General features: G+C 48.2%; 11 protein-coding genes across 11 annotated transcripts; 6 read left to right on the forward strand and 5 right to left on the reverse strand.

The window, feature by feature from the left end:
• Window positions 1-281: 281 nt before the first annotated feature.
• BO87DRAFT_397215 (oxidoreductase) lies at window positions 282-1,657 on the forward strand (the record flags this gene model as incomplete). Its single annotated transcript, XM_025625287.1, has 6 exons — window positions 282-336; window positions 386-487; window positions 536-704; window positions 752-875; window positions 930-1,357; window positions 1,414-1,657. The coding sequence occupies 6 exons, from the start codon at window positions 282-284 to the stop codon at window positions 1,655-1,657; spliced, it is 1,122 nt and encodes a 373-aa protein (XP_025479478.1).
• Window positions 1,658-2,226: 569 nt separating this feature from the next.
• BO87DRAFT_60313 (actin-binding ADF family protein) lies at window positions 2,227-3,253 on the reverse strand. The gene is made up of 5 exons (XM_025629419.1): window positions 3,001-3,253; window positions 2,921-2,931; window positions 2,603-2,854; window positions 2,491-2,539; window positions 2,227-2,429 (listed from the first exon to the last, which is right to left on the reverse strand). Exons 1-5 carry the CDS (start codon window positions 3,004-3,006, stop codon window positions 2,295-2,297), a joined length of 453 nt encoding a protein of 150 aa, XP_025479479.1. The 5' UTR covers window positions 3,007-3,253; the 3' UTR covers window positions 2,227-2,294.
• Window positions 3,254-3,320: 67 nt separating this feature from the next.
• On the forward strand, window positions 3,321-4,860 carry BO87DRAFT_386975 (fungal specific transcription factor domain-containing protein; the record flags this gene model as incomplete). The annotated part of the gene is made up of 7 exons (XM_025624785.1): window positions 3,321-3,508; window positions 3,573-3,596; window positions 3,732-3,770; window positions 3,825-4,231; window positions 4,293-4,333; window positions 4,479-4,604; window positions 4,687-4,860. 7 exons carry the CDS (start codon window positions 3,321-3,323, stop codon window positions 4,858-4,860), a joined length of 999 nt encoding a protein of 332 aa, XP_025479480.1.
• Window positions 4,861-4,987: 127 nt separating this feature from the next.
• On the forward strand, window positions 4,988-5,900 carry BO87DRAFT_426275 (uncharacterized protein; the record flags this gene model as incomplete). Its single annotated transcript, XM_025627351.1, has 3 exons — window positions 4,988-5,122; window positions 5,180-5,415; window positions 5,474-5,900. 3 exons carry the CDS (start codon window positions 4,988-4,990, stop codon window positions 5,898-5,900), a joined length of 798 nt encoding a protein of 265 aa, XP_025479481.1.
• Window positions 5,901-5,940: 40 nt separating this feature from the next.
• Window positions 5,941-7,425, reverse strand: BO87DRAFT_416188 (uncharacterized protein; the record flags this gene model as incomplete). The annotated part of the gene is made up of 3 exons (XM_025626735.1): window positions 5,941-6,002; window positions 6,055-6,285; window positions 6,372-7,425. 3 exons carry the CDS (start codon window positions 7,423-7,425, stop codon window positions 5,941-5,943), a joined length of 1,347 nt encoding a protein of 448 aa, XP_025479482.1.
• A 372-nt stretch (window positions 7,426-7,797) lies between these two features.
• On the reverse strand, window positions 7,798-9,380 carry BO87DRAFT_436618 (MFS transporter; the record flags this gene model as incomplete). Its single annotated transcript, XM_025627832.1, has 2 exons — window positions 7,798-8,440; window positions 8,494-9,380. 2 exons carry the CDS (start codon window positions 9,378-9,380, stop codon window positions 7,798-7,800), a joined length of 1,530 nt encoding a protein of 509 aa, XP_025479483.1.
• Window positions 9,381-11,084: 1,704 nt separating this feature from the next.
• Window positions 11,085-11,532, forward strand: BO87DRAFT_308838 (Dabb family protein; the record flags this gene model as incomplete). Its single annotated transcript, XM_025619443.1, has 3 exons — window positions 11,085-11,150; window positions 11,211-11,321; window positions 11,377-11,532. 3 exons carry the CDS (start codon window positions 11,085-11,087, stop codon window positions 11,530-11,532), a joined length of 333 nt encoding a protein of 110 aa, XP_025479484.1.
• Window positions 11,533-12,055: 523 nt separating this feature from the next.
• BO87DRAFT_416190 (TauD/TfdA family dioxygenase) lies at window positions 12,056-13,457 on the forward strand (the record flags this gene model as incomplete). The annotated part of the gene is made up of 4 exons (XM_025626736.1): window positions 12,056-12,305; window positions 12,354-12,840; window positions 12,895-13,200; window positions 13,256-13,457. The coding sequence occupies 4 exons, from the start codon at window positions 12,056-12,058 to the stop codon at window positions 13,410-13,412; spliced, it is 1,200 nt and encodes a 399-aa protein (XP_025479485.1). The 3' UTR covers window positions 13,413-13,457.
• Window positions 13,458-15,308: 1,851 nt separating this feature from the next.
• On the forward strand, window positions 15,309-15,853 carry BO87DRAFT_426280 (uncharacterized protein; the record flags this gene model as incomplete). The annotated part of the gene is made up of 2 exons (XM_025627352.1): window positions 15,309-15,539; window positions 15,629-15,853. 2 exons carry the CDS (start codon window positions 15,309-15,311, stop codon window positions 15,851-15,853), a joined length of 456 nt encoding a protein of 151 aa, XP_025479486.1.
• A 2,805-nt stretch (window positions 15,854-18,658) lies between these two features.
• BO87DRAFT_386980 (uncharacterized protein) lies at window positions 18,659-19,138 on the reverse strand (the record flags this gene model as incomplete). Its single annotated transcript, XM_025624786.1, has 1 exon — window positions 18,659-19,138. The coding sequence occupies one exon, from the start codon at window positions 19,136-19,138 to the stop codon at window positions 18,659-18,661; it is 480 nt and encodes a 159-aa protein (XP_025479487.1).
• A 3,872-nt stretch (window positions 19,139-23,010) lies between these two features.
• BO87DRAFT_386981 (uncharacterized protein) lies at window positions 23,011-24,323 on the reverse strand (the record flags this gene model as incomplete). Its single annotated transcript, XM_025624787.1, has 5 exons — window positions 23,011-23,214; window positions 23,463-23,712; window positions 23,765-23,873; window positions 23,964-24,069; window positions 24,108-24,323. The coding sequence occupies 5 exons, from the start codon at window positions 24,321-24,323 to the stop codon at window positions 23,011-23,013; spliced, it is 885 nt and encodes a 294-aa protein (XP_025479488.1).
• Window positions 24,324-25,370: the final 1,047 nt, after the last annotated feature.

A 25,370-nucleotide genomic window follows, 5' to 3' on the forward strand; every position in this document is an offset into this window, starting at 1 on the left:
GCAGAATGCAACATCCGGGTGCGGGATGGCGTGCCACAATCCTAGCAGAAATGCCCTTATCTATCTTTGACATGATTCAGACACGGTACACCGTGCGTTCCAAACTGAATGAGCGACGCTAGATAAGAATTGCGTGCTTTGCCGACTATCTTCGTCACAATTGCCGTGCGGGGTTAAAGTATACGCTGCATTGCCATTTGGACATAACTACTCGGACCTTCCCAGCTCGATAGGGTCTGTATAATACTTCCGGAAACGCTGTTATAGAATTTTTCATCACTATGCCTGCAAGACTTATCGACAGATATGACCACGTCCCCGTGACTAAGGAGGACCGTAAGTAATTCCTCCGGCTTGCTATGTGTTCAAATAATTAACGAACCAGTCGACTGGGCCGAACTCATCACGCTCGACCTGAGCCAATATGATCAGCCAGGCGGCAAGGAATCGCTTGTTGATCAGCTAGACCACGCTGTTCGTCATGTTGGTAAGTAGTTTGCATCACATTTTTAGCCTGGCCTAACTTCGCTTCAAGGCTTCTTTTACGTCAAGAACTTCAACATCAGCCAAGAGGAAATCGACCGCCAGTTCGCTCTGGGTCGCGAGTTCTACGCTCTTCCACTTGAAGAGAAGCTCAAGTACCACAGCAGCGCCGATCTGGATAGAGGAGAATACAACGGCTACCGGCCAGCTGGGCACCGAATGTAGGTCGTCGACATCTGTAACCATGCTATCATGCTCATACATCCAGTCTTGGCAACGGAATCAAGGACAACGTCCAAGTCTACAACATCCCCAAATTCGATGGGTATCATCAGCGCCAGCAACCAGCAATCCTGGCTGACAATATTGACGAAATCGAGCAATTTAGCCGGGTAAGCATTCTCTACCGTCTCTCCACAAACAACTCACACTAAAGAATAAAACAGAAATGCCACACAGAAGTAGTCGAGAAGCTTCTCCGCCTCTTCGCCATTCTGCTCGAACTACCCGAGGAAGACCAACTCGTCCGAGACCACCAGTACGATGTAGAGGGCGAGGACCACCTCCGCTACATGCACTACGCCGCACGTGGTGCCGAACTCAACAAGAAGGTCGGAGGTCTATACTCTCCCGGTCATACCGATTTGGGCACGGTGACTCTGCTCTTCCGACAACCCGTCGCCGCGTTGCAGATCCTCAACTCGGAAGGACAGTGGAAATGGGTCCGCCCGCAGGATGGAACCATTACTATCAATACCTGTGATGCGTTGACTGCGCTTACGGGCGGGTTGATCAAATCGAGCATTCATCGGGTTCATGTTCCTCCTGCTGATCAGGCGCATGTGGATCGGTTGGGTGTTTTGTACTTTGCCAGGTAAGACTGCCCCTTTTCCTTTCAGTGTTAATTAGAATGCTAACTATATTGACTAGGCCGAACAACCATGTTGTCTTGGATCCGATCAAGAACAGTCCCCTGCTAAACCGGCTCGGCCTCACGAACAATGTGTTTACGGAGTTGGGACAGCATTTGACTACTGAGCAGTGGGTCAAGGCGCGGCAAACTCAGCAGCAGAGACGCACGCGGGAGGCGAAGGTCTCCGAGGATGGGAAGTACAGTTACGGAGACAAGGATCTGCAGATCCTCCCAGGGTTGGATGCCAAAGTGTATAACTGAGAGAAAAGAGAGCATAACTATATCATACACAAGCTTCGACCGTTTGTCACAAAGAAACATATTTATGGTGTCACGGCCTCTGGTAATACCGATGCCACTAGAGGGCAGGATTCTTCATCATCTCGGTATGGTTGTTGGCATTAATAGCACAGCTACGAAAATAAATCGATGATACTTGCCTCCGCGTCAAGGGTAACTTATCCAATGTCTTGGAGGCCTTTGAATCATATAGGAGGTGTATCCCATAGGCGTATTAAATTAATACGGAATATTCCAAAAATCGTAGATGAAAGTATTATCATTCTTATCATATCATGACCCATGATATTAGCTCTTTTCTTATATTTCACGCCACCGATTAGCCTGTTCGAATTCTATAGGCTACAGGACCTAAATCATTATTCTCCACCTATTACCCTGATGTTCCCGCACAACTCTAGTAGCAGTCATTGGTTCGCCGTACAGCCCGCCATGACTGACCATGAATTCCACTGTCTATAGGTGCGGATAGCACATTATGTTATGTAACCAAAGGGTTATAATATGTTCTTGTGTCTATAACGGTGCCAATGAAAGAAAGAGCATAGTGCTCGGCAGGCCTCACTCCACGGTGATAAAAAGGGGCGTCATGAAGGGCTTAGAGTCGTCCACCACTCGCTTCTCTCAGTATGTTTTTCCATTCAATATCGTGTAAGTCGTCAGCATGAATAGATACTTTGACATCGAGAGCCTTTCGAAGCTGCTCCTTGGTAGAAGCATACAGCATACGGATCTGTGATCATGTCAGTGGGAACACTTAAAGAAGTCGAAGATACAAGAGCACGATGACCTACACGAGTAGACGTCACACCTGGCATCCAGCTGATAAAAACAATTGTCGCTCTGATGAGAATTAGCATATCAAAGACGCATTGCTTTGCCTGGTTCTGGGGATCCTTCAATTACCTCCTGCCGTCTTCATTCAAGTCATATTCCACGTCATATATGGCATACCGAGGTGCAGGTTTGCCGTCGTTATCATGCGCAGACGTAAGCCTTTGTAGGAATGCTTCGTAGTTCTTTTCTGGGGAGCTTTCTTCCACCATAATAGAGTGTTCGTCGTCGGATATCTTATAGATAACGAAGGTAGGTTTACCTGCTCCCCTTTTGTATAAAAGCTCTTTATAAGCATCGATGCACTCAGTAGTGATGCTGACACTATTGGTAGTATAATCAATATTATGACCAGGTCAAACTACGGCGACAAGGAAATCGGCAGCTTACCCGGACGGAAGCTAAAGTTGTAATGGGATGATGGTCAGTGGCTGGTTGTCCTGTGCCAGTAGTGTGTGAAATTAACTGACCGACATGTTAGTTCTTGTTATTAATGAGACAATGGTTGAAGATAGGATTGCTTATTCAATAACCATGAATTACTTGTAGGATCTCAGGTCTTTGTGTCTCATGGTATAGTGGTATTCCACCTATTCAGTTATATATATTGACTTGTCGGGCCTTCGGACCCGTGGGCAAAATGTCCGAAATCAACATCACCCAGATTAAATAAATTGCCTTTGCCCAGTACCTGTGGGTTTTAGTAATCGAGAAAGTAACAAAGCCGCCATAGGATGCAACGCAAACCAAGATCAAAATTTGGGCTGTGCTAAGGTTGGTACCCTTCAGGATGCCAAGAGTGGCAACAATCCGCTACCTCGGAGCTGCGGACCCGCGGGCCCGCGGGTCCGAAGGGTCAGAACCTGCAACTCTCTTCGTTCAACACGAAGTACTTGTCAACATCTCCATCACTGCAGAATCTACCATGTCGTTACATAGCGCTCAAGAAACCATACAGGAGAGACGGCATCGGCTCTCGTTAGTTCCACGGGCCGTAAGCCCCCCAGTTCCGTCTCTTCGCTCGCACTCTAACATGACGTAGTGCGAGGGGTGTAAAGTACGCAAAGTATGTGCCATACTGTTTGAGCCATAGTAAGATGATGGGAGCTAAGATCATAATCCTGAAGATTCGCTGCGACCGCAAAATACCGTGTTCAAACTGCCAAGCATCCAAGATAACATGTCGACATCCAAACGACAGGTCAAGAAATCAGCTCCAGACAGATAGAATAGCGCATCTGTAAGTATATAATGTGGTTGGTCATTAAATTCAGACTGAACTTACATCCCATAGGGAGGGTCTCGTAGACAGCCTCGAAAAGCGTTTTCGTGAAGTCGAGTCTAGACTCGCTGCATTGCAAAGTCCAGAACTCAGCTCGGGGGTCCAAAGTGTGTCCAATGAGAATATCATATCGGCAGATCCTGGCCGTGTGGAAGGCTGTCAAGCCTTCGAAGGAGATACTTCCTTCGCTAGTCAGTCACTTCATGCAAGTAATAGTGCTCATATTACGGCTCTCTCTGCTTCTACAGGCAACAACATCCCAGATATTGAGCACTCCATTGATCATATACAGAAAAGTCTCTACCATTCACAAGAGTTATCCAGGAAAGGATTTTACTTGAGCAAATCATCACAGCATGCGATACAAGTAGAACCTCTTCCAGCTACGTTGGTCACCAGCCTTTTGCGGAGAATGAGAGGTACGTCACATTCTTTCAATACGGGTCATAGTTCGCGGTTGCGAAGCTTCTTTGTCTGCAGACTTACGTGAATCCAGCCCGTCATCCTATCTTTCTGTCTTCGTATGCAATAAGTGACCTTCAAGTGGTTGAGGATCTCCGCCGAAGCGTCCTTTCTGGACCGAGCCGGGCATCTGTCGGCCAGGTGGCCAGCATGCATGGTGTCCTATTTTTTGTCCTCAAGGAGCTTATAGCAATGAATGATTAGCTCCGTCAGAGATTTGACCTTACCACCCACCTTGATCATTGTGAGAAGGTCTTCGCAGCGACACTAGAAACATATGACGTACTCGCTGTCCCCAGCTTCGAAAATATACTTGCTTTAACAATGGGTGTAAGTATACCCTTGCTGTCTACCCCTACTTGGACTGGCTCAGCACACACTGAATTAGCAGCATGAAGTAACAGTAACGCAGATGGTCAAAGCCCAGGGCGAAGCAAAGCCCGCATTATACTGGACCTTGGTTTCTGCCGCTTCAATGCATTGTCAATCACTTGGATATCACCGTGAGACGACCTATAGGAACATTCTATCTGGAAAGGCGGATAACATAAGAAGACTCTTCTGGGACAATATACGTCTTCGATAAGAACCTGGCTCTCTTGTTAGGCCGTGTCTCCAATATGCAGGGTGTCAAGATTGACGTACGGCATCCTGCGATATCAATAGATCCAAGTCGCTGAGCATGGGATGAATCTTTCATTATGGGAATCAGGATGGCGGAATTTCAGGACAGAGTATTCACTAATCTCTACAATCCTGCAACGTCAATTAAGGATCCATCTGAGCGGACACAACTTATTCAAGATCTTGCATCTGATATGGAACAATGGCATTCTCAACTTAAGAAGGTGAGATGGGACTATTAATGCCTTTTCAACCCCAGAGTGGCTACTAATATTATCCAGATCGATCCGGAAGGGGTCAACAACCTCCAAGTCTTCAACATGTCCAGAACAAACTGGGATATATCCTTCTACTCCACCCTGACGTTGCTTCTCCATGCATCCTCAACGACAGGAGAGGAACTACAAATAAGCTCTTGTTGCTTCAACGCCGCCTGTAATAGCTTGTTGGCCCATCTCAACTCATTCCCTCAATACCAAAGCTCAAAGCTTCTTTCAGACGGTGAATACTTCAATTGGTCCGTACTTCCCCCCTCACATGTTCTTCTATGTATTCCATTGACCGAGTACCACCAGGATTCTATTATTCTCATCCTTAACCCCTTTCCTTGTGGTATTCCTCCACGCCATTTCTGCAAAAGACACTCAGAGCATCGAACTCCTTACACAAGTAGTTCGTAGCTTCGAGACGTTCCGAAAAGTCTCCCAAGGCGCGGAACATCTATATCAGATATGCGCTACTTTTACCAACATTGCCGAGAAACTTCTTCAATCACAGCAACTGTCAGTAGGGATAAACAATGAACAAGAGGACTCTCTTAGACTGCCAGATACACCTGGTGACCCATCGATGTTCATCGCGGAAGATTTGCAGAATGTGCTTGACATGGATAATGGGGATGGAGCCACCTCGTTGTATGCTACTGACCTTTTAAATGAGTTTCTAAGTGGTGAGCCGTTTTTGTGGAACAGGTTCGATTTTGAAGTCGGGAATGGTCCGTGACGAAAAGCGAGAAGTTCCGCTTCGGGGAGTCGAAATGGACCTAAAGCGCATGCAAATGAGACAGAACTGCTGGTGTTTGTACATCGAGGTCACCAAATTTATCTAAATCAAGCATCGCAGCTCTTACGACTACCAACTAGCGTCTGCCACATACCATCTCCTTCTAAGGACTCCATATCATCACACCGCAGCATAACCATCACTTCGAGAATTTCATAAGAGCCCGTCCTCCGACGGGGTAGAATAATAGCCACACCATCCGCCTCAATACAGGGCAACTTAACAAACTCCGGTTTCCCAAGCAAAGGCCCAAAATCCAAATTATATAGATCCAAATCTGCCCAACTTGTAATGGTAAAATCACGAGACCCGAACAAGTCCCAACCTGCATAAAAAGATCTATAGTCTCCCATGGAATCCACAAGCCGGTAGGTTTCAGCAATATGCCGCGAGTTGATTGTTGAGGATGACTGCGAATCTGAGATACAGTCGCATATCGTGGCCAGTGAGCGTATTGGATCCTCTCGGCCGTGGCGAGATTAGCAGATGGGAAGCTTGCCATGGCGTAGAGCACAACGTTTCCCAAGTACTGTTGATCCCCGGACACAGAGTTTAAATTCCCCGTGATACGCGATCGGCCGTTAATAGCTGTTACTAGGCGACTTGTTTGGTCTCTGAGAGTGGGGTTGCGTTGGGCTCGCACACGAGTAATTGATGTCCATATAAGCGCGCAGAGGATAACGTTGGTGGTCAATCGACGCTGTGTGTATTTATGGAGGAGCTCTTTAAGCACATCGATCCAGTGAATAGAGATCTTGAATGCTTTGGACGTGCATGGCGGAAATGTATCAGGTAGGACGGGTGGTTGTGTTGAGTGTTCCGGGTGCAGTCCGAGGAGACGTTCCGATGAAAGCGATGAAATTTCCTGCAGGTCAGGCGCAAGAGCTTTGGAAAGCCGCACGAGCCTATCGCCACTTCCTTGTGACAAGTAAGAGTGATCGTTTTGGCTTGGTTGGACAACATTCTTAGCCCATAGTCGAACGACTTCCGCGAACCCAGTTACATCGACAGCATTGTGATGCAAGCAGATGCATAATCCGGCCCCATGATCTACGAAGCGGAAGAAGCTGGCAGCGAAAACGCGGCCCCCTGTCTTGGAAGGGATGTTACCGAACAGGCATGGGAGTGTTGGCCACACGTCAGGTGGGATGGCTTTCATGGGCATATCTTGTGAAGAGAGATTGGCGTGTGAGGCCGTTATCTGGCCTTTATCCTCTAGGGTTGGTGTCTTGGCTGCATGGTATCGGATTTCAAGAGACGCTTTCTGGTTGGTTGGAGTAGTATGAAAGACATGTCCGGCGACCCAGGGTACTTGTTTAGAAAGTCTCTCGAGGCCGCGTTGGAGCTCCTGCGTGATTTGGGGGCTGGAATTCGCCGTTGGGAAAACGAGGAGAGCCCGAATGTAGGTCCTGGGCATAGGCAGGTCCAGCGGCGTCAAGTGCTCCACGTAAGCGTGATCAGCCATTATTGCCCTGAAGTATGGCAATTGGTAGTAATATCGGAACGATGACGGGAAAGGAATAGAGGTTTTATCACGCATAAGAAGCCATTATGAGACCGTCTCAGTCTATCTGTCAGGGCCCGCGGGCTCGAGAGTCCGACTGCCCGGGAATCCGGCCCACAGTCGGCATGGTCATAGTGCGTTGGGCTCACTCGTCAGTAACTCGCTTTTTGAACAATCAATAATGAACACGGAACCTTCTGAAAGGCTATAGCCTAATAAAGCTTGGGTCAATGTTCGAATGAAATTCGCGATCTGTATAGCCTGCGCTAATGCTAGTAACTATTCTATGGTATGAGGGAACAAAATTACAGTCAAGGGCAACCATCAACAGCTTTAGGAAAATGTGGAACCTTGCATCTTCCTAAGAAGCAGGCTCTTTTCACGAATCCTATGTCCCCAAAAATAGAAAACAACGGGAATGGAGATACATAAAACTTCCACAATACCCAGGAGCGTACTCCCCCAATTCAAGCCGAGAGTCGCATACATGGACGGGCCCGCAAGTGGAAGAACGGCACCCATAACACTCCTGCAAAGCATATTTCCCGCAAGTGCAGACGCAGCATAGATACCATAAGAGCGTGCCATGTAATTGGAAGCATAAATGAAGACACACGCGTTGCCAGCTCCGAAGGGAACACCAGACAGGATAGGAACGATCCAGTGCACATTTGGAGTACAGGTCCACGCAAACCAAAGCTGCCCGATGGCCAGGAGAGTAGCACCAAGGCCAACGATGCTCACCATAGCCTCTGGCTGTACTGTGCCGTCCTCTGATTTCTGGTGGCAGTTGATCACCCTGCGGAATATAGGCTCACATGCAATGGCTAGTAGAACGCCTACTCCGATGCCGATAAACGAGAGACCACCAATCCCGGGAGACCATCCGCGCTCTTGTTGAAAGGCAATAGGATAAGCGACAAAACATAGGTATAGCACGCCATAGACAAGCGCCACGTATGCATCCCAGAAAATGCTGGCAGTGTGGTTAGAAGAGGGTAATCTATGAGAAGAGCATCTTGTTCTTACCAAATCGGTTCTGTTAGAAGCATTAAGAATGGGCGACCGAGGTTAGCTTTTAGTAAAGGCATCAATTCCTGTGTGTCATCATAACGCGTCCACAACTTGTGATTCTGCGTTTCAGTTCTCCGTCTCTTTGCACGCCTCCTTAGGATAACTGGGGCGTATGTTTCCTTGATGAAGACCATTAGAACCAAAACAGCGCCTCCAATTATTAGGACAATCCAGTTCGTCCATCTCCATCCTAGGTACTCGTAGACCAATCCGCCAATTATCGGACCATAGACGGGGCCGTTCGTAGGACCAATGGACCAAAAGCCTAACGCTAACGGCCGATGCGCATCAGATACAATGTCGTTTACCGAAGCGGGTGAATTTGACATCAGGGCACTTCCAAAAAGCCCGCCAAAGAATCTGCTCGCAAGGATTGTCTCAATGTTCTGCGCCAGGGCGCTAGGCAACAGTAGTAACAGGAAAACCGTCATCGAGAGAAGATAGACTGGCCGCCGACCAACAAGCTCGCTCAACGGAGCAAATAGAACACTTCCTGCCCCCATGCCGAGCAGGTAGGTGGTGACGCCAAGCAGGGCTCTCAGTTTAGAAATGCCGAAAGTTTGCTCAAGCCCAGGGATACCAGATGTATATAAAGTGCTGGAAAGACTGACTACCGTGGCGCCAAGACTCATGGCTGCGACAACGATAGCCTTATACCATAGTGGCCACAAACGGGGATTTTCTGGGTCATCATCTTGCCAGTAGACTTCGTATTCTGGTGGATTATGAATGCTCGGTAGCTTTGAGATCACGGGCTCGATACTCGGAGCGCAATAGCCCTCTGCCGGGATGAAGCTCGACCTTGAGTCGTGTGAAGTATCGACATCTTTGGAAGAAGGCATTGTGAATTAAGCCGATTATAATCGACTTATAACGCATATGGTACGGGATGTAATGTACATAGAACAGGGACCTAGTATTTATATAGCGCAGGTGTATCACTAATGGCATTTGTTCCTAGTCCCCCGACAGGTGGGATACCGGTAAACCAAAGCAGACCGGTGCCCTGGCACTTCACAATGAACCTTGGTATCCATCAAGTGGGATGCCGGCGCTCCGGCTAGAGTAGTAGTAGTGGCGATGATCTACGAGACTGGGTTAATCAGCTGCCGGCAGGCGGGATGCCGAATAAAACCTTGACAACGAGAAGTGCGGCCTCCGTGGCGCGAAGCTTGCACGATCAATAACGTTTTCTGCCTACAAATTGAGGAAGTAGGAAATAGGTATCCTTTTCATCAAGCGGGATGCTGAGTACCCTACGTTCTATCAAGTGCAGAGAGAGCGGATGCAGGGATTAGTAAGTCGATTTCTCCCATTGCAATGGCCACTAAAGCTTTTCTTTGGCAGAGTACCAGGTACATGGGTTTAATACCGAGAATCTGGGTACACCTTGTGTCGAGAATACTGAATTGAAGAATAATGGATTGAAGAATAACACACGTGATGGTATCCAGCAACTACAATGTCTGCATTAGGAGGTGCAATATTCACATACGATAGATATCCGTCATTATCTGACGGGTATTGCCATCGGCTCTAAAGGTTAGTTTTTGAAGCCGATACGGGGTTATCCCCTGGAGGACAGCAGCGACAGCTCATTGCCGCTTCTTGGCTCTCTGCAACATCTTGTGAGAGAATATAGCTCGTACATATATTTGTGCTTTTACCTCACGGTGACCAAGAAACAAATCTCAGCAAACCCAGGGCAGTCGATGGACCACAAAATCCAGGCTCATAAAGGACTCATCACTCCCTGAGACTAATGCATATCTCTTCCATGCGATGTTGAGTGTCCGATCCCGATGGGTTGACAGCCTAGCGTTTCGTCTAGACTATGATAGGATTAGTCGAACCTGGTCGAACCGATTGCCAAAGAGCTTCGTGATGCCATCTAGATAATCTGGCATGTTCATTCCTGTGTGCGTCTGGGCTGGCGTTGAACTCAGTGGGGTGATTCATCATGTTTCGGTCCACGTTGGCTTTTTACAGGTGAATCCTGGAATATGATATATTCCTGGTTCACGTTGTGAACCCATGAATTATAGAAACCATGGATAGGCCTCCCACCACAATGAAAAACATCAGAAAGCACCATTGTTACGCTTCTGAAATATCCAAGCAAGTTGAACAATGTGTCATCAAGAGAAAGATGGAACTTTTGTGGAAGGTAGCCAGACATCCAGGCAGTTATTAGAGGCGCGGGTGGCTGTTGTGGGTCAGGAATGCACTAAAAATAGTGGTACTGTCGAATGAGAGATCATGCTCCTTCGGAGCAAAACAGCACTAGTTCAACGAAAGAGTCGGCCGGATTACGAAGTATCTCCCCGAGTAACTAATCATCCGAAGTCGCGTCGTTCATCCACTCGGCGAGGTGGCCAGTTGCGTACCCCGCAGCTAAACCTGGCGGGCGCAGCAGTATCATGGTAGCTCCCAGGCGACAAGCAGTCACTCTGGCTATCATCACCATCCTTCTTCTTTTCACCACCATCCTCTGGAAACACCCTTCTGGACTTTTACCAGCCCTCCCACATCAATCTTCGCCCGACATGTCGATCACTCACATTGTCATGTTCCAATTCAAAGCGGAGGTCAGCCCCGAAGTAATCAAAGATGTAAGTTACACCAGCTCAACCTAGCGCTTATCCACATCTAACATTGGGACGTCCCCGAAGGTGTGCTCTCGGATGCTCGCTTTGAAAGATAATTGTATACACCCCACCTCACAAAAGCCATACATCCAGGCCGCATCGGGCGGACAGGATAATTCGCCCGAAGGCATCCAAGTGAGTGACGAAGGAATGTCCTCTTTCCAACAATTCCATAACTAATATCCCAAAGAACGGCATCACCCACGCTTTCGTGGTGCATTTTGCGAGTGCTGAAGATCGTGATTACTATGTGTCCAAGGATCCAGCTCACCTGGCATTTGTCAAAAGTCTGGATGGTATCATCGAGAAGGCGCAGGCGGTTGACTTTATCGATCGTGTCTATTGATCTGCTGCATAGCATCTTAGTGCTCAATGCAAGGGCGTCGAGGACAGGAACATCCTCGTACCCCTCGGTCGCCTGAAATATTAGTTTAATCTCATTGCTAGATGGATGTGTATACTTTGATTGTAACGTGCTGAACTGGCCTAGTTATCTGATAATAAAGTGCTAACATCTTTAATCGAACATGGACCTGGGGGACAAGCACTAATTATGTAATATCGCATTTGATAGACTTTTATCAGCCATGGATAACAGAAGAGACCCCCTCGTTTCAAAAATCTGCCGATATCCGATAATGGAGATATGGCGATTCCTGCGCAACGTATTCTGTCACTGCCGTGCGGGGCATCGGCGAATGACAGCCAGCGCTTTTCTGAATGGCTTCGGCATCGTAATGCTAGCTTGAGATGATGTGATTACCACACCATTTATATACCTAATCCAAGACTGCTTAGCCAGTCCATCTTCTTTTCGTTTTCAGCAGACATCACATTAAAGTTATTTCAAATAACAACTACTATCCATCATGGTTGAGGTACAAACACTCGTCCAACCAGACATCCAATACCACCCCGACTACGTTAAATACACAGCCCGCACCCAGCGCCGTGTCACCTCTGAAACCCTGCCTAAGACTCTGCCCCAAGGCTTCCCCGAGCATCTCAACTCTCCTCTGGTCTGGGAAGGAACAGAAGTAGAGAAGCGCGATGACTGGATCTACAAATTGAATGATGCGCAGCTTGACGAAATCGACCAAGCCCTGCAGTCGTTTAAATGTAATTCCTCCCCATCCTAGAAGAATGTTTATCGCTAACATTTCACAGCAAAGAACCTTTCCCTAGGTTCAATCAACCAATCTACTTTTCCCCTACCAACCCTTCACCCTGTCCTTCGCGATCTCTCCCGCGAAATCCACCTAGGTCGGGGCTTCGTCGTCGTCCGCGGCCTTCGCATCGACAACTACTCCCGCGAAGACAACATCATTATCTACGCAGGCGTCTCCTCCCACATCGGAAACTACCGCGGAAGACAGGAAGATAACCGGACCAAGGGAGCCCCTTCCCGTGTGCTATCCCACATCAAAGACATCTCCAATACCGTCCAACCGGGGACTATCGGCGCGCCCTCCAACACAGCCGATAAGCAAGTCTTCCACACCGACTCGGGCGATATTATCTCCCTCCTCTGTCTCCAAGAAGCCGCAGAGGGCGGAGAAAGCAAGCTAGCTAGTAGCTGGCACGTCTACAACATTCTTGCCAAGGAGAGGCCGGATTTGATTCATACGCTTACGCAGGAATGGCCGTTTGATGGGTACATATCTTCCATGCTCTCTATGTGACATAAGTGACGCTAACTGGAGGATAGATTCTCCAACCCCACGCAGCCATACAGCACCCGTCCACTCCTCTACCACCAACCTGCCACATCTAGCACCCCGGAACGAGTCCTGATCCAATACGCTCGCCGCTACTTTACTGGATTCATGGCACAACCTCGATCTACCAATATTCCACCGATCACCGAAGCGCAGGCAGAGGCGCTCGATGCGCTGCACTTTTTGGCTGAAAAGCACAGTGCGTCGCTTGGATTCCAGAAAGGAGATATTCAGTACGTGAATAACCTGAGTATCTTCCATGCCAGGAATGGGTTCACGGATGGGCCTGGGAAGGAGTAAGTGATTCTTCCGTCATTGGTGTGAGTGTGAAAATGATTAATGAGAACATAGGCGCCATTTACTGCGTCTCTGGTTGAGGGATCCTGAGTACGCATGGGAGACTCCAGAGCCGCTGCGGAAGAGATGGGATAGTTTATACAAGGATCTGGAACCAGAGGAGCAGGATTTCCCTCTCGAGCCGAGGATTCGGGGGAATACGACTTCTTAGGTGGTCTTGACAGGTTTAGTTTATGCATGTTTCATTGGATTGTGGGGTTGAGAAATATCTATATTCAATGTGTAGTTCTTTTCGCAGTATTTTCGCGAAAGCGATAGGTTGTGCTTGATGAGAATATTGCGTGCCTGCTCACTCATGAAGTTGCCATCGCAAGACCTGACAAGGATTTAACATGGGTTTCTTGGTGAAGAATCGAATGATCATATTTGAGATATGCATCATCACCCCTATCACTGGGTATGGTGTAGCTCGCAATAACGTTTCCTGTAACCGAATAATAGAAACTCCCGTGACACGTTCCCCCACCACTGTCTTTGCCATTTCGCTGCCACTTACTACCCTATTTGTGGCAGCGAGCAAGCATTATTTGGGCCAGACATTACGCCTTGCCCAGTTACCCTCTTCACAATCGACGTTGACTGTTCCGCCCTTCGACCACCCCCACTATGAACAGTGGGGCCGGTGGACTGATAGACAAAGTCAAACTCATTGATAACTTGAACCCGATCAATCTATAAGCCATATCCAAATCATGTATACCACCCCCCACAGAGCAGCCATAGATCTGGTGCACTGCATATGAGACAAGAGAACATGGTGATTGGGATTCGTTGTGTATAGATTCCCCTGGAATCATGTCCCTACAATCTGATACCCCCAAATTCACATGTCTCATTATAAGTACTCGCAGCATTTCTTGTGATTGTACCGTAAATTTGCTTCATAGGTGCCAATCTCAACAGGGTAGAGGCGCTTGTATTTCACATGATGTTTCAGCAGCTGGTGCTTCTCCGCCATCTCTCTGGATAGCGCGCTGCGACCGCCGAAGAAATACATGTTTGTGCTGCATTCTTGAAGTTAGAAACACAATACTCCTCCGAATCCTTTTGAGCGCGTGCCGAAGGGCTAGCTATAGCCAGTGGATGAGAAAGAGTCTGGGAAGAATGACCAAGAGCCCTGTGGGTTGGTCCATTCGTTGGCAAGGATTCCTTCACCATCTGTTCATATGCAGTGCTTCAATTGTAGGACCGACCGCACATCCTGCTTTCGTCCCATATCTCGCTGTTTGGCAAAGGGGCGCTGCATTCGTTACTCGGGACAATGTGAGATCTTGCCCATTCTCAAAGCCGTTCAGCTTGTACTCTTCGTTGACTTTGTCTGGATCTCCTGTTAGGCACCATCCTTGTACTTCATAACGAGGTAAAGTAAATAGGCCTGCATGCAAAAGTAGCGAAAGAGTCTCATCACATGCTCTCAGTGATGTGATTTAAAGGACCCGTGCTTGAGAGACAGCACTGCGTGTTTGTTTCGGACCCGTGTGTTACCCAGAGTGCTTGTTGAGGCTGTATAGACTCCTTATTACCTTCCTCACCACTTTGAAGAGCCTTTATATTGTCGATGGAAACCCCGACACTGGGGAAGAATGAGATTTCCTTATTTCTCGTGGAAGCGGCGTGCTCAGGACGGAGGTGTGAAACTCAACCACTAGCTTTCATCAGAAGGAGACATCAGTATATAACCAGGACTGACGCATGGTATTTCCATCAGTGTCCTTCTTATTCTAATGTGCCGATGAACGCCCAGACCCGAACAATCGGTTCGGATCACGTTAGAGTTATACAAATGGGTTTCCAGCACATGAAAGGAAGCAGTCCCAACTTGGAATATCGGTACTCCGTTAATAATCGTTCAAGCCAATATGATCCTACTTGACACGTCTGATGCACCTATGTGTTGTGCTTGTTATCTTTTCTGTCGTTCGATATCTAGAATAAGACACCATGTCCTAATTGAATAGCCCAGCCGGTAACAGACCAGATCGCCCAGCATACTAGCCATACAGTACTGCACGTTCAGCATGCAGAGCAGCATCCCGTTCATGTGCAGATGCCGGAAGAGGGAGGTGGCCGACACGGCATGGAGTGGGTTATTCTGGTGCGTCGACTCAACCACCGGATGCAACTGGAACGGGTCCCCGATGATCAAGTACCAACAAGGATCATAGTTGGCGAAGACCGGGCACAGGTCCGCCTCAGACGCGCGCGCCGCCTCGTCGATGACGATGAGTTCCGGGCGGAAGATGCCGGTGACGAAGAGCTGGCATTGGAGCAGAATCTTGTCAGTACTCACACTGCATGGTTGATATCTGGCCTGCTAGTCATCGATAGACATGATCTTCCATCAACAAGGAGTTAATGATGAAGCAGCTTGATCCGGGGCTTGATTGTATTATCAGGGGGTTCTTCGAGATGGGCGCACCAGCAAACTATATTCAGTGGACCAAGAAGACAGGACAGTCATCCATGCTTCTCCGGCGAGACTTTTCGACGGCGAACTTTAATCGCGATGCCACAATGCAGACCTGGTTCGACGATAACAGGAATATACAACGAGAGCGAAGGCCGCAGTTAATCAGCTTGCCGATATATTGACCGCATTTGATGCAACCACCACCCCGGAGATCCTTCCGGTTGCTCCCTTGTTTCACTTCGCAACCAGAACGCCGTGCTTAGATCTTTCTGTAGCAATCGTCCCAGACGCGTGAATGCGGTGATTATTTGGTAAAGCAAGAAAGTATATTTTAGTATCGTGGTCACATTATAGTAAATCGATCAGGTGACGCTTCAAAGTTATTATTGTCTCTCCTTTATCTCCACCGTTATGGGGTTGCATTTCAAGTGTATCCACAAACAAGCATGAACAGGCGTCTCATCGAACTCTGTATGAAGTTCAATGGACGTCATGTCAATGGCATTGTCAACATCCCAACTCTCTGGTCAGCAGCATCGTTATTCTCGAGGTCCGCAGCCCAGGCAGAGTTTTCTTCCAGATGCCTGACTGCCTCTTCACTACCGGCCAAGTCGACCTCTCGAAGAAATCTTGCACTGCCTGCTGTGGGTTTCACATCCATCTTCTGTGCGTGTCTGCTTGTCCTCAAATGCCTGAAGAAGTAATGTTGGCTGACTCAAAAGCAAGATAACGTGTATCATATCGTTTGAGACCCTGGGGATTCGCAAAGAAACCCTTGGCCGGATATCCATCCAAATCTTATTAACTGGCGACGGGCATAGCGTCCACAGTTTGGGAAAGACTCCACCACCCACAGCAGGCTTAGGCCACGGAACTCTAACGGTGCGAATGAAAAGGTTGTTCATTCCAACCAGAGCATAGTCAAGTGCTATCACTTCGTTGGTCAGGTATTGCAGATTGTTTCGTGGAATATAACTGCGTAGGTTTCCTCAACATATTGCTTCGTATAATTCCGTGAAGCAAATGGGATTGAGGGAATGACATGCCTAACAAGAAAGTATATCATGGCGTGAGTGTCCACAAGGAAAGCCGTCGTTGCTGCGCTCTGATCAGGTAGACGGATGTGTTTTCATGGAAGTGTTCCCAAGGATTTCGTAGTTCCCGTCGGAGTTGGTGTCAGGACTGAAAGAACCACTGCAAGCAGGTGTAGCAATCGGTCAGGCCTGCTTTGGCCCTCTAGCTCTCGGGAACATCATTCGCGGACCCGTTTGCCTTGGTGGTCTGGAGCCATCTTCGAATCATGGATCGGTTTCTTTCCCTTCCTTATTTCTAGTTATTTTTTCCTGCCGTTACCTCTTGGATTTATGTCCTTGCTTATTCTGTTGCTTTCGTTGCTTGATTAGCCTTCTGTTCTTTTGCAGTTGCGTTCATTTATTGCTCAGTTTCGTTCGTTCGTTCATTCATTATGATCCTCTTCATTCTTCATGTATCTTTTTGATTTTCGTTCTCTCTAGTGGTATTTCATTCCGGTATCTCCGTCACATCCTTCTCAGTCCCTTCTATGGGGAAGAAATGTTGTCCTCATCCTGGACCGATATTGAGCCAGTCACCCCCGCGTAGACGAAGCCTGCAGATATATTCCAACGTCAACAAAAGCGAAGCATATTTCATGCCACGAGATATTGCGAAGAGACTCTCATCTGAACAGCTGATAGCGAAGATCTGCGGTGACAGTCGTATCAAATTCGTATCTTGTATGTCCAATTCCTCAGGTGTTGCATTCAAGATTCCAGCGTATATCGAAGGCGCACCGAAGCCACGTTGCGTCTTGTTTCCGTGACTTTTCTCGGTTCGTTCCAGTACCAGAAATAGACCCAGACGGCCCTGGCTTTCGCATAGAACCAAATCTGCGCCTGATCTGCTCCTCACTCACTTCATGCACTCTTTGGCCTTCCATTTCTGTCAAGGAAACCGAGCAGACCTCGAACATTTTTATTTTGCCTTCTTCATGTAAAGACACGATGTTACTTGAGATTATCGTGGTCACCATCTTCGTAGATGATCCCATTCATATACACTCTCGAACCCAGGGAGCCCAGGCGAGTTGTAGCGTATCACCTTGGACTTTTGAATGGCTCGCCCTTGGCGAAAGAGTGAACGAGTTATATAAGTCGCCCAATAATGGTTCTGACGTGCTTGTATCTCTTGATTCTGCCGGTTGCTTTTTCTCCAGGTCCTGGAGCGCGCACAAGCACCGAATACCTAGGGGTAAATTGCGGTACGCCTGTTTCAGGTCTTTTTTCGGACATTGTATTCAACGTGAATGTCTTGCCAGTTTTTCTGCGACTAGATTCCAGTCTTTCATGTGGTTGGGAAACTTCCAACGAAGAGTATCGCCAGCCAGCCTTCGGTCCATCATGCGCTCTTCTGGCACTTGAATGTCGCGGCGTATGGCAGGAAGCCTTCGGTATATCTCTTGTTGGTATGCATCGTCCAGCCGATTGATGACTGTTGTTGATAGGTACACGTCGGTCGATCATAAAGGAGCCGATAAAAATTGCAGAGGTCGCCGGCGAATTGACAAGATCCATAAGTGGTGGTTGAGGCTAGGAGGCATACAGTCCCAATGTTGTTGGGAAGGATTAGAATATTGTCTGCCGGAAATTCGACTGAATGGATTGTGTCTGAGCATGTCGCTTTATGTATATATAAATTGCCCTGCAGTGCGGAGTGATAACCTTCCTAATAAATCTCCCTTAATTTCGACGAACAAGCCGATTGAGAAGCGTAGGAGGGGCACAGACGCACAAACCAATGAAAGATGTTGATGGTTCGAGCACCCAGTATAATCCTTTATGATATACCGCGAAAAGATAAGAACCGTGCTGTAGTAAGCCAAACCAATGGGAGGACATCATAGTTGACTCCCACACGATCTATCAAGCTCATGGGATGGCCGCTGTAATTTGACGGCGGTAGGGTAGGTTCTATGATACTAGGTGCACGACAACCCGCTGCGGCTGGATAGAGGCAAGGAGCTTGCGCGCGCCAACCACATCGATCAGTGTAGTGAAGGGAATCGCATTAGGCTCCTGGTCTGCAGGCAGGTCGACCCATGTGCCGGTTTCGCGGTTCCATGGCCGGATGAGGCTGAGGGTGCAGAACCCCGGAGGTGTGAAGCTGATATTCTTCATAATAACCGCACGCCATCCTGTCTCAGGAGCAGAGTTCTCCAAGTCAAAGATGACCGTCAGATGATCTTCCGGCCGCAGGCGCCTTTCACAGTCCTGCGGAAAAAGAAAGGCGATATATCGACGGTTGCCAAGGTTCGGCACGGCCACCACGAGCAGCAGGCAGTATCCTCCTGCATGATCCCTGGCGGCTTTATCCTTGGCTTCTTTCTCGTAGACCAGTGCGTTGTGAAGGCACGTGTCGTACTCTGTGAGATCGGCAAAGGTGTTCCGCATCACGTACAGGGTTTGAGGATGCTCCCGCAACCACGCACCACTCTCTTGGTTGCTGCGGCCTTATTCCACAGAACTCTGATCGCTGGTTGCGACAGTCTGACTGTGGCTGGTATATTCGATGACCCTAGAACAAACAGTAGGTGAGGCTGACAATCGAAGACCTAATATGAACTTAGGGATCAATGGTGGGAACCGTTCCGCATCCTCTTCTTCGATCTGAAAGTCAGACAGAGCCAGGTCAGACGATCACATAATGCCCTTATACTGTGAAAAAGAGGTTCTTGCGGAAATGTATTGCTTGAACCAGAGTCTATATCCTCAGCGTCATCTTCGTATAGTGAGAGAAGTAACGAAAATGCAAGCTGACAGGATAGGAAGGCCCATCCTTAGGTGTATAGTGACTCCGGCGTATATCGCTGTCTCCGCAATAACCATAGTTGGCGATTGCGTTTCCTTGATTCTATAGCACATTGACCGTTTTTGACCTTCACAGAGCCATCCTCGAAAATGGATCGGTTCACAGTTCCCCATCCTCCACCTATCTTCTTTGTCTATGGCCGGATGGTTTGTATAACTCAGATTGAAATCTATTGTGTCTCTGAGTAAGACGAATGGAACATCACAGTTACCGCTTGCGGTTCGTTGAAATCCTGTACCTCGCCAAAGCTCCAGGCACACCGATAAAGCCACAACCACAGGTCTCCCCGAACAGTACTCGCCACCGTTCCTGATCTGCTTCCAGTGCGAAAGATCGAGAGTCCGTCCATGCGACCCCCTTCGACAGCAGCTCGGTCCACGTTGTGGGAAGGTTGTGGTAGGCCCGCTATCTGTCGCCTTATGCTGCGGATGACGTTTCAAACTGCGTTTGCTATAGCGCAGTGCCTGAATACATGCTCAGCGACCAGCAGTGTTTGATACCTTCCTTGGACATTCGTGTCATCAGCAGAAGCTTCCAGTAGAGATTGTTGAGATTGGGGTAGTCGGTCTTTCAGTATATAAGCCTTTCCACAGACGATGCAGGGATACATCAGTCGGGTCTGTACGTTCTTGTCGACATCGCTGCTTGTAGGGACCCAACAAATCTTGTGGTATGTGGTACATGGACGTCCTGAAGGTGTGCATACAGTCCACGGCATGAGTTATCAACCGGACCATTTCGCCGGGGAGATGCCCACACTGCCGTTTGGCGAAATCGCTGCACTCGTCCGGACGTTTGAGGTTTCTCTAATATCCGTTGAGTGGGAAAGCACCTAATTGTTTGCTTGGCAGCTTCTCAGTACACAAAGCATCGTCGCATTCGTCGTCGCCCTTGATATCTATCTTCATAAACCGGCCAGAGCAAGATACCGAGGAGGTATGCATTTGTCCAATTTGGGCGGACGGTAGGAAGATCACGATTGCGGGTATGCCAATCGGGGAGACAAGCCACACCAAGCCATGACATGGTACTGCTCAAAGTGTTGAAAATGGGTGTCTTATCTGTACCGCGCTGCTGATAATTGGACTCGTTAACGGTAGGTGTTGATCGATCTCAGCTCAAGTTTGCTGCCTGCTCTTGCGAACAGAGCAATCGATTGTTGCACAGAAATAGGAAGGATAACCATTTCAACCTTTGTCAATAGACTCGTGTAATCTGATTAGCAGAGAACAAACACTGACCAGCGTCTCTTGGGCGTTACACAATTTCGATATCCTCGTATACTTTTGATCACAGATATCTAGGCTCACGACACCACGCATATAACATGCTCTGTTGCAGCCTTGTCCATCAGTTTAACAACCGAGACATGACTCCATTTAATGGCAATTCCATCGATAATTGCCCTTTGTAAGATTAGGTGGTAAGACTGTGTTCCAACGACATCTAGAAGTCCCGACTGTTGTGAAAATTGAGAAACGCAGGATAGATATTAATCGTTATGTCTCCAGATTGAAGTAATGTCAAGAACAAAAACACGGTTATAGAGCAGAAGTATCTCATTAATCCGTTAAAACGGGGCTTGAGCTTCTTCTGATCTGGAGAAGTACACAAATACCAAATAACATGGACAGCAAAAACATCTTCTCCAGACCCATCTGATGAGTCAGTTATCAGCATAGAAACACATGACAAGCACCAAGCCAGGTCGAGCTGGGGTGTGCTTCATCAACCTAATTCCAGCTTGTGCATTCGAAAGCAGCGCCGACCGAGTACATGGATTTTGCGCTCGAGTATATTCGCCAAGAGCACACAGTCTCTGTCCTTTCTCAACTGTCATAGCAGAGATGCGATACGTTTGAAACCCTGAAGGCATCTCGTCAGGTGTCAATGGAACTAATCCCTCTTCCCTGGGCAACGACGCGATGAGAGAAAGTGATGTGTCCAAGTCTGACAACCACTGTGTACCTTTCTCTCATTCCGATCGGAGAGCCATTGGGTAATGCTAATCGAATGTGGCTCTCGGCCATTGAGTATTAGCGGGCCTATCGCACCACCAAATCCCGGGCGCCATAGGAGTCTTGCTTGAAGTGATTTTGCTGCAAGCTCCGTGTTCTTGACGTCCTTGAAGAAAAAAGGAATAGCCTTGCCGTTGAGGTGGGAGCCCCGTTCATAGTGGGGTTTGTTGTATAGCGAACAAGAGAATCGACTTGGTCGAGAGTATGTTTTCATGGCGATAAGGAGTATGAGATGGGCAAAGCATGGCACAGTATAATATTCCGTAGGGTGCAAGTGATGGCTTTGGTAAACAAGCCATCTCACATCTCATAACGCACCTTGTCGGTTATCTTTTTCTTGACCGAATTATATTTGTATAATGAATCACAGGGCGCAAGGACCGATGGATTTGTCCCCACACAGCCTGTAAAATGGAAGATTAAAAGTGACATTTTGCTGGAACGACCGAAGAGGAAATGCTAGGATGGTGGTTAAGCGTATAATAAGTTGCTCATAGGCCACCACAGTTGAGGCAACAATGTGACCAACAATGAACTAGGGCCGCACACTGCGTGTTGCCCTTAAGATGGGGGCCAGGAGCAAGGCCAACCATGGCCTGTGAAAATGAACCATGAGCCGCAGGATTCCGCTTCAGTACTGCAGCTTTTTCTTTCTTCACTGCCGGACATGGTGATTCCACCCAGTATATCAGAGCAGTATTGTATGTTGTTGTAATCAAAACATCCAGCTCGTAGAAGGTGTATGTGATATAACGTGATGGAGTGTCAGCAGAAGGACCAACCATGGCCTGTGAAAACAAACCCATTTATCAGAGGAGTTCGCCTCAGGCCTGCAGTCGTTAGTTCCTCACTGTCGGGGATGATGAATTCATCCACTAGATCAAGCAGTATTGACTATCGCTGATCCCAATCCATCCAGCTCATGATGTGGTGCTGTTTTTCTTTTCCAACACCACATGGGTCTCTCTTCTATAACTAGTCATTTTTGACGGGCATTCAATGAATTTGATTGTTGGTTTCCTTTTCTTCCGTTTCTTCCTCTTTGTATGTACGTTCTTATTTATTTTTCGTTTCGTTTTTCTTTTCTGTACCTTCTCTTCTTCGAGAGACGCAACAATGGTATCGAGATGCCCAAGACCGCTGGAAATGGGTCGAGTCCCTTAGCAAGTCATCGTAGCTTTCAATCTTTGGTAGACACAGTTGCTCCAAACACGACTGGCCTGCTTCTTGGATTTATTCACGACATATTCCTGCGACAGAGAGACGTGCCTGGCAAACCGGCGTTCATAGCTCTCGGAGGTCGTGAGTACAACAAGGCGCCCGCAGTCATCGCGCGCAGGATGCTCCATAAGGTGACACCACTCCGTGTCCTCGGCTGCAGTCATGCCAGCTAGGCCATGGCGGCGTTACACGTCTTTGAGGACAAGGACCTTCCATCATCCGGCTTGCTTGTGGTAGAACTGCGTCTTATCATAACGATGCTGCCACTCCTCCCAGGTCGGGATACCCGAGAAGGATTTCCCATATCCCCGGACAATAACCATTTGGCGGATATGGGGATCGGTGGGATCAACAATCTTCTGCCACTCGGTGCACCAGTTCATCAGGAGAAAGACTTCCATGAAGATATAATTAACGCCCTTGCAGATTTTGGTAAGACGGTGATTCGGCGCGGACGGTCAGCAGGGACACCAGATGGGGAGGTCATGGTCATGATCGCACCGTGCGTCGTCTGGCCCAGTAAAGAGGTTATCGCGTGCTCGCTGCATGGCTATTTCAACCCATCTCGCGGCAAGCACGGCAAGGGTGACCGTGAGTGTCTAGATATTAGATTCGGTGATTAGCTGGCGGACGTGGAAGAATACACCATGGAGCGGAGGGCACCAACCTTGCCAAACCCAATATCATCCGCCAAAAATCTGCCGCGCTGGTTGCTAGTCGCCTCACACGCTAGCAGCCACATGGAGGCGTACACCTGGTACGGATAAGGATGTCGCTCGGGCCGGAAACCCTGGATAGGGATCTTATCTCTAACGTTTTTACCCAGTTCCGGTGGGATCTTGAATATATAACATGCTAGCGCCCAAATCTCCGGATCAAATTCATCACAACACAGACTGTTCACGAAGGCATGGCTCCTGGGCACCAGTAAGACGTTGACCTTTCAACCTGTATACTGGTGTAACTTACCTCGCCTCGGTACCTGGCGCGGTTGCGAGCTCCAGATCGTCTTCCTCATTAGTATTAGTAACGGTCTCGGCCTCTTCGTCCGTCAGGATAATGATGGGGTCCGTGCATTCTGGTATGGGAGCAACACACGGTTAATATACAAGAACACTCTAGAAGAATAGGATGTGGTTTGATACACTGAGAAAGAGGAGGACAATACCATCTGCTTTTAGCAGAGAGCTAGCTGAGGGGGTCGGCTCTGCATAATCCAGCGACACCACAGGTACAGTCTCAGGATTCAGGATCATACTCTCTTGGTCAGGGGTCTTAAAGTATGAGCCAATAACAGATTAGTCATCAATACCCTCTGCGTCCTTGCCCAAGAGGAGGGCGGGCTGCTGATCACTCGGCGGCTGCAGTTCGTGGACAGACAGTAGGGGAGGAAAGGTGGCAGCCACCTTAGGGGGCTGCTTGTCTGCATACTACTCACCACCGTTCTTGTCCATCTCATGCGGACTGTGTGAACGGTCCGATTGGCTAGTATTGTCAAACTCATGTCCATTGTCTTGATCGAGTACATCGTCAAACTTATGTCCAGTATCTCAATTCCATGCTCTTTCAAAAAGATGTCCTATATCTTAATTGGGTACACCGTCAGACTCGTATCCATTATCTTCATTGAATGTATCATCAGAATGGTCGGTGCTATCCTAGCGCGCTCACCTCCTGCGATCCGTGATGGAAAGACAGTCAAACTCCTTCTGCGAGGCAGTGTCAGGCCAATCTGCACCGCTACGGCCGAGCCATGCCGACACACGAGGTGCTCGACCTGGCCGGTCGGCGGGAGTGGGTGGTGCGGGGGGAGGTGCACGGATTCTCCTCGAGTCGGAGATGGGCCGGATCTCAAACCAGTAGGCGTCGCCCGTGGCCGTTAGAAGCACATACAACAGGCGATTCTCGGTGGCGACCGGTCTCGTCGGCTCCCCGCCCCGTTATATCTGTTGATGGTATTATGGAACGCAATAGGCGGAACTATATGTTATTTGCGCCAGTCATCAGAGGATCGCTGTCGAGCCAGACCGTGGCGAGGATGTATGCATGGGCATTTTGAATATAATCCCATGTCAGTTGTTGGATGTCATCTTTAGCAGCAATTCTTTGATGCAGGATTTCTTGTCTTCGATTTCCGAGACATTCCGATAAATCACTGATTACTTCTGTATGGTGATGTTAGGATATGAATCGATCTGAAATGTTCTGGCAGATCTTGATCCCAGATCACTCCCATTTCCGTGGTTTACAGGATACCCCGTTGACGAATGGGCACTGTATCATCCGATGGAAACTCGGATCCGAGTTCCCCATAACCATGTTGCGACAAGGTACTAACCAGCAGACCAAAGACGATGTATCGTGTCTATCTGAACAGCAGACTAAGAGGCATATCGCAATCTATTGGACCCGAGCACATCAGTAGAGAACATATGAAACGATAATGGATAGTAATACTTCTTCATGTAACCGACTGACTTCATCTTTCGAAAGTAGTTTGATATCAGCAACTGACTGGAAAATTAGCTCACTTCCACAAAAGCACCAAAGAGATACCTGCCAACTCATCCGTTAT

The sequence above is a fragment of the Aspergillus neoniger genome, assembly GCF_003184625.1.
Source record: "Aspergillus neoniger CBS 115656 unplaced genomic scaffold BO87scaffold_17, whole genome shotgun sequence".
Lineage (NCBI taxonomy): Eukaryota > Fungi > Ascomycota > Eurotiomycetes > Eurotiales > Aspergillaceae > Aspergillus > Aspergillus neoniger.

Coding starts and splice junctions, on each gene's coding strand:
- BO87DRAFT_60313 (XM_025629419.1), bottom strand. Junction 2,540..2,602: donor TTGAATGAAGACGGCAGGAG/GTAATTGAAGGA, acceptor AATTCTCATCAG/AGCGACAATTGTTTTTATCA. Junction 2,430..2,490: donor CAGGTGTGACGTCTACTCGT/GTAGGTCATCGT, acceptor ACATGATCACAG/ATCCGTATGCTGTATGCTTC.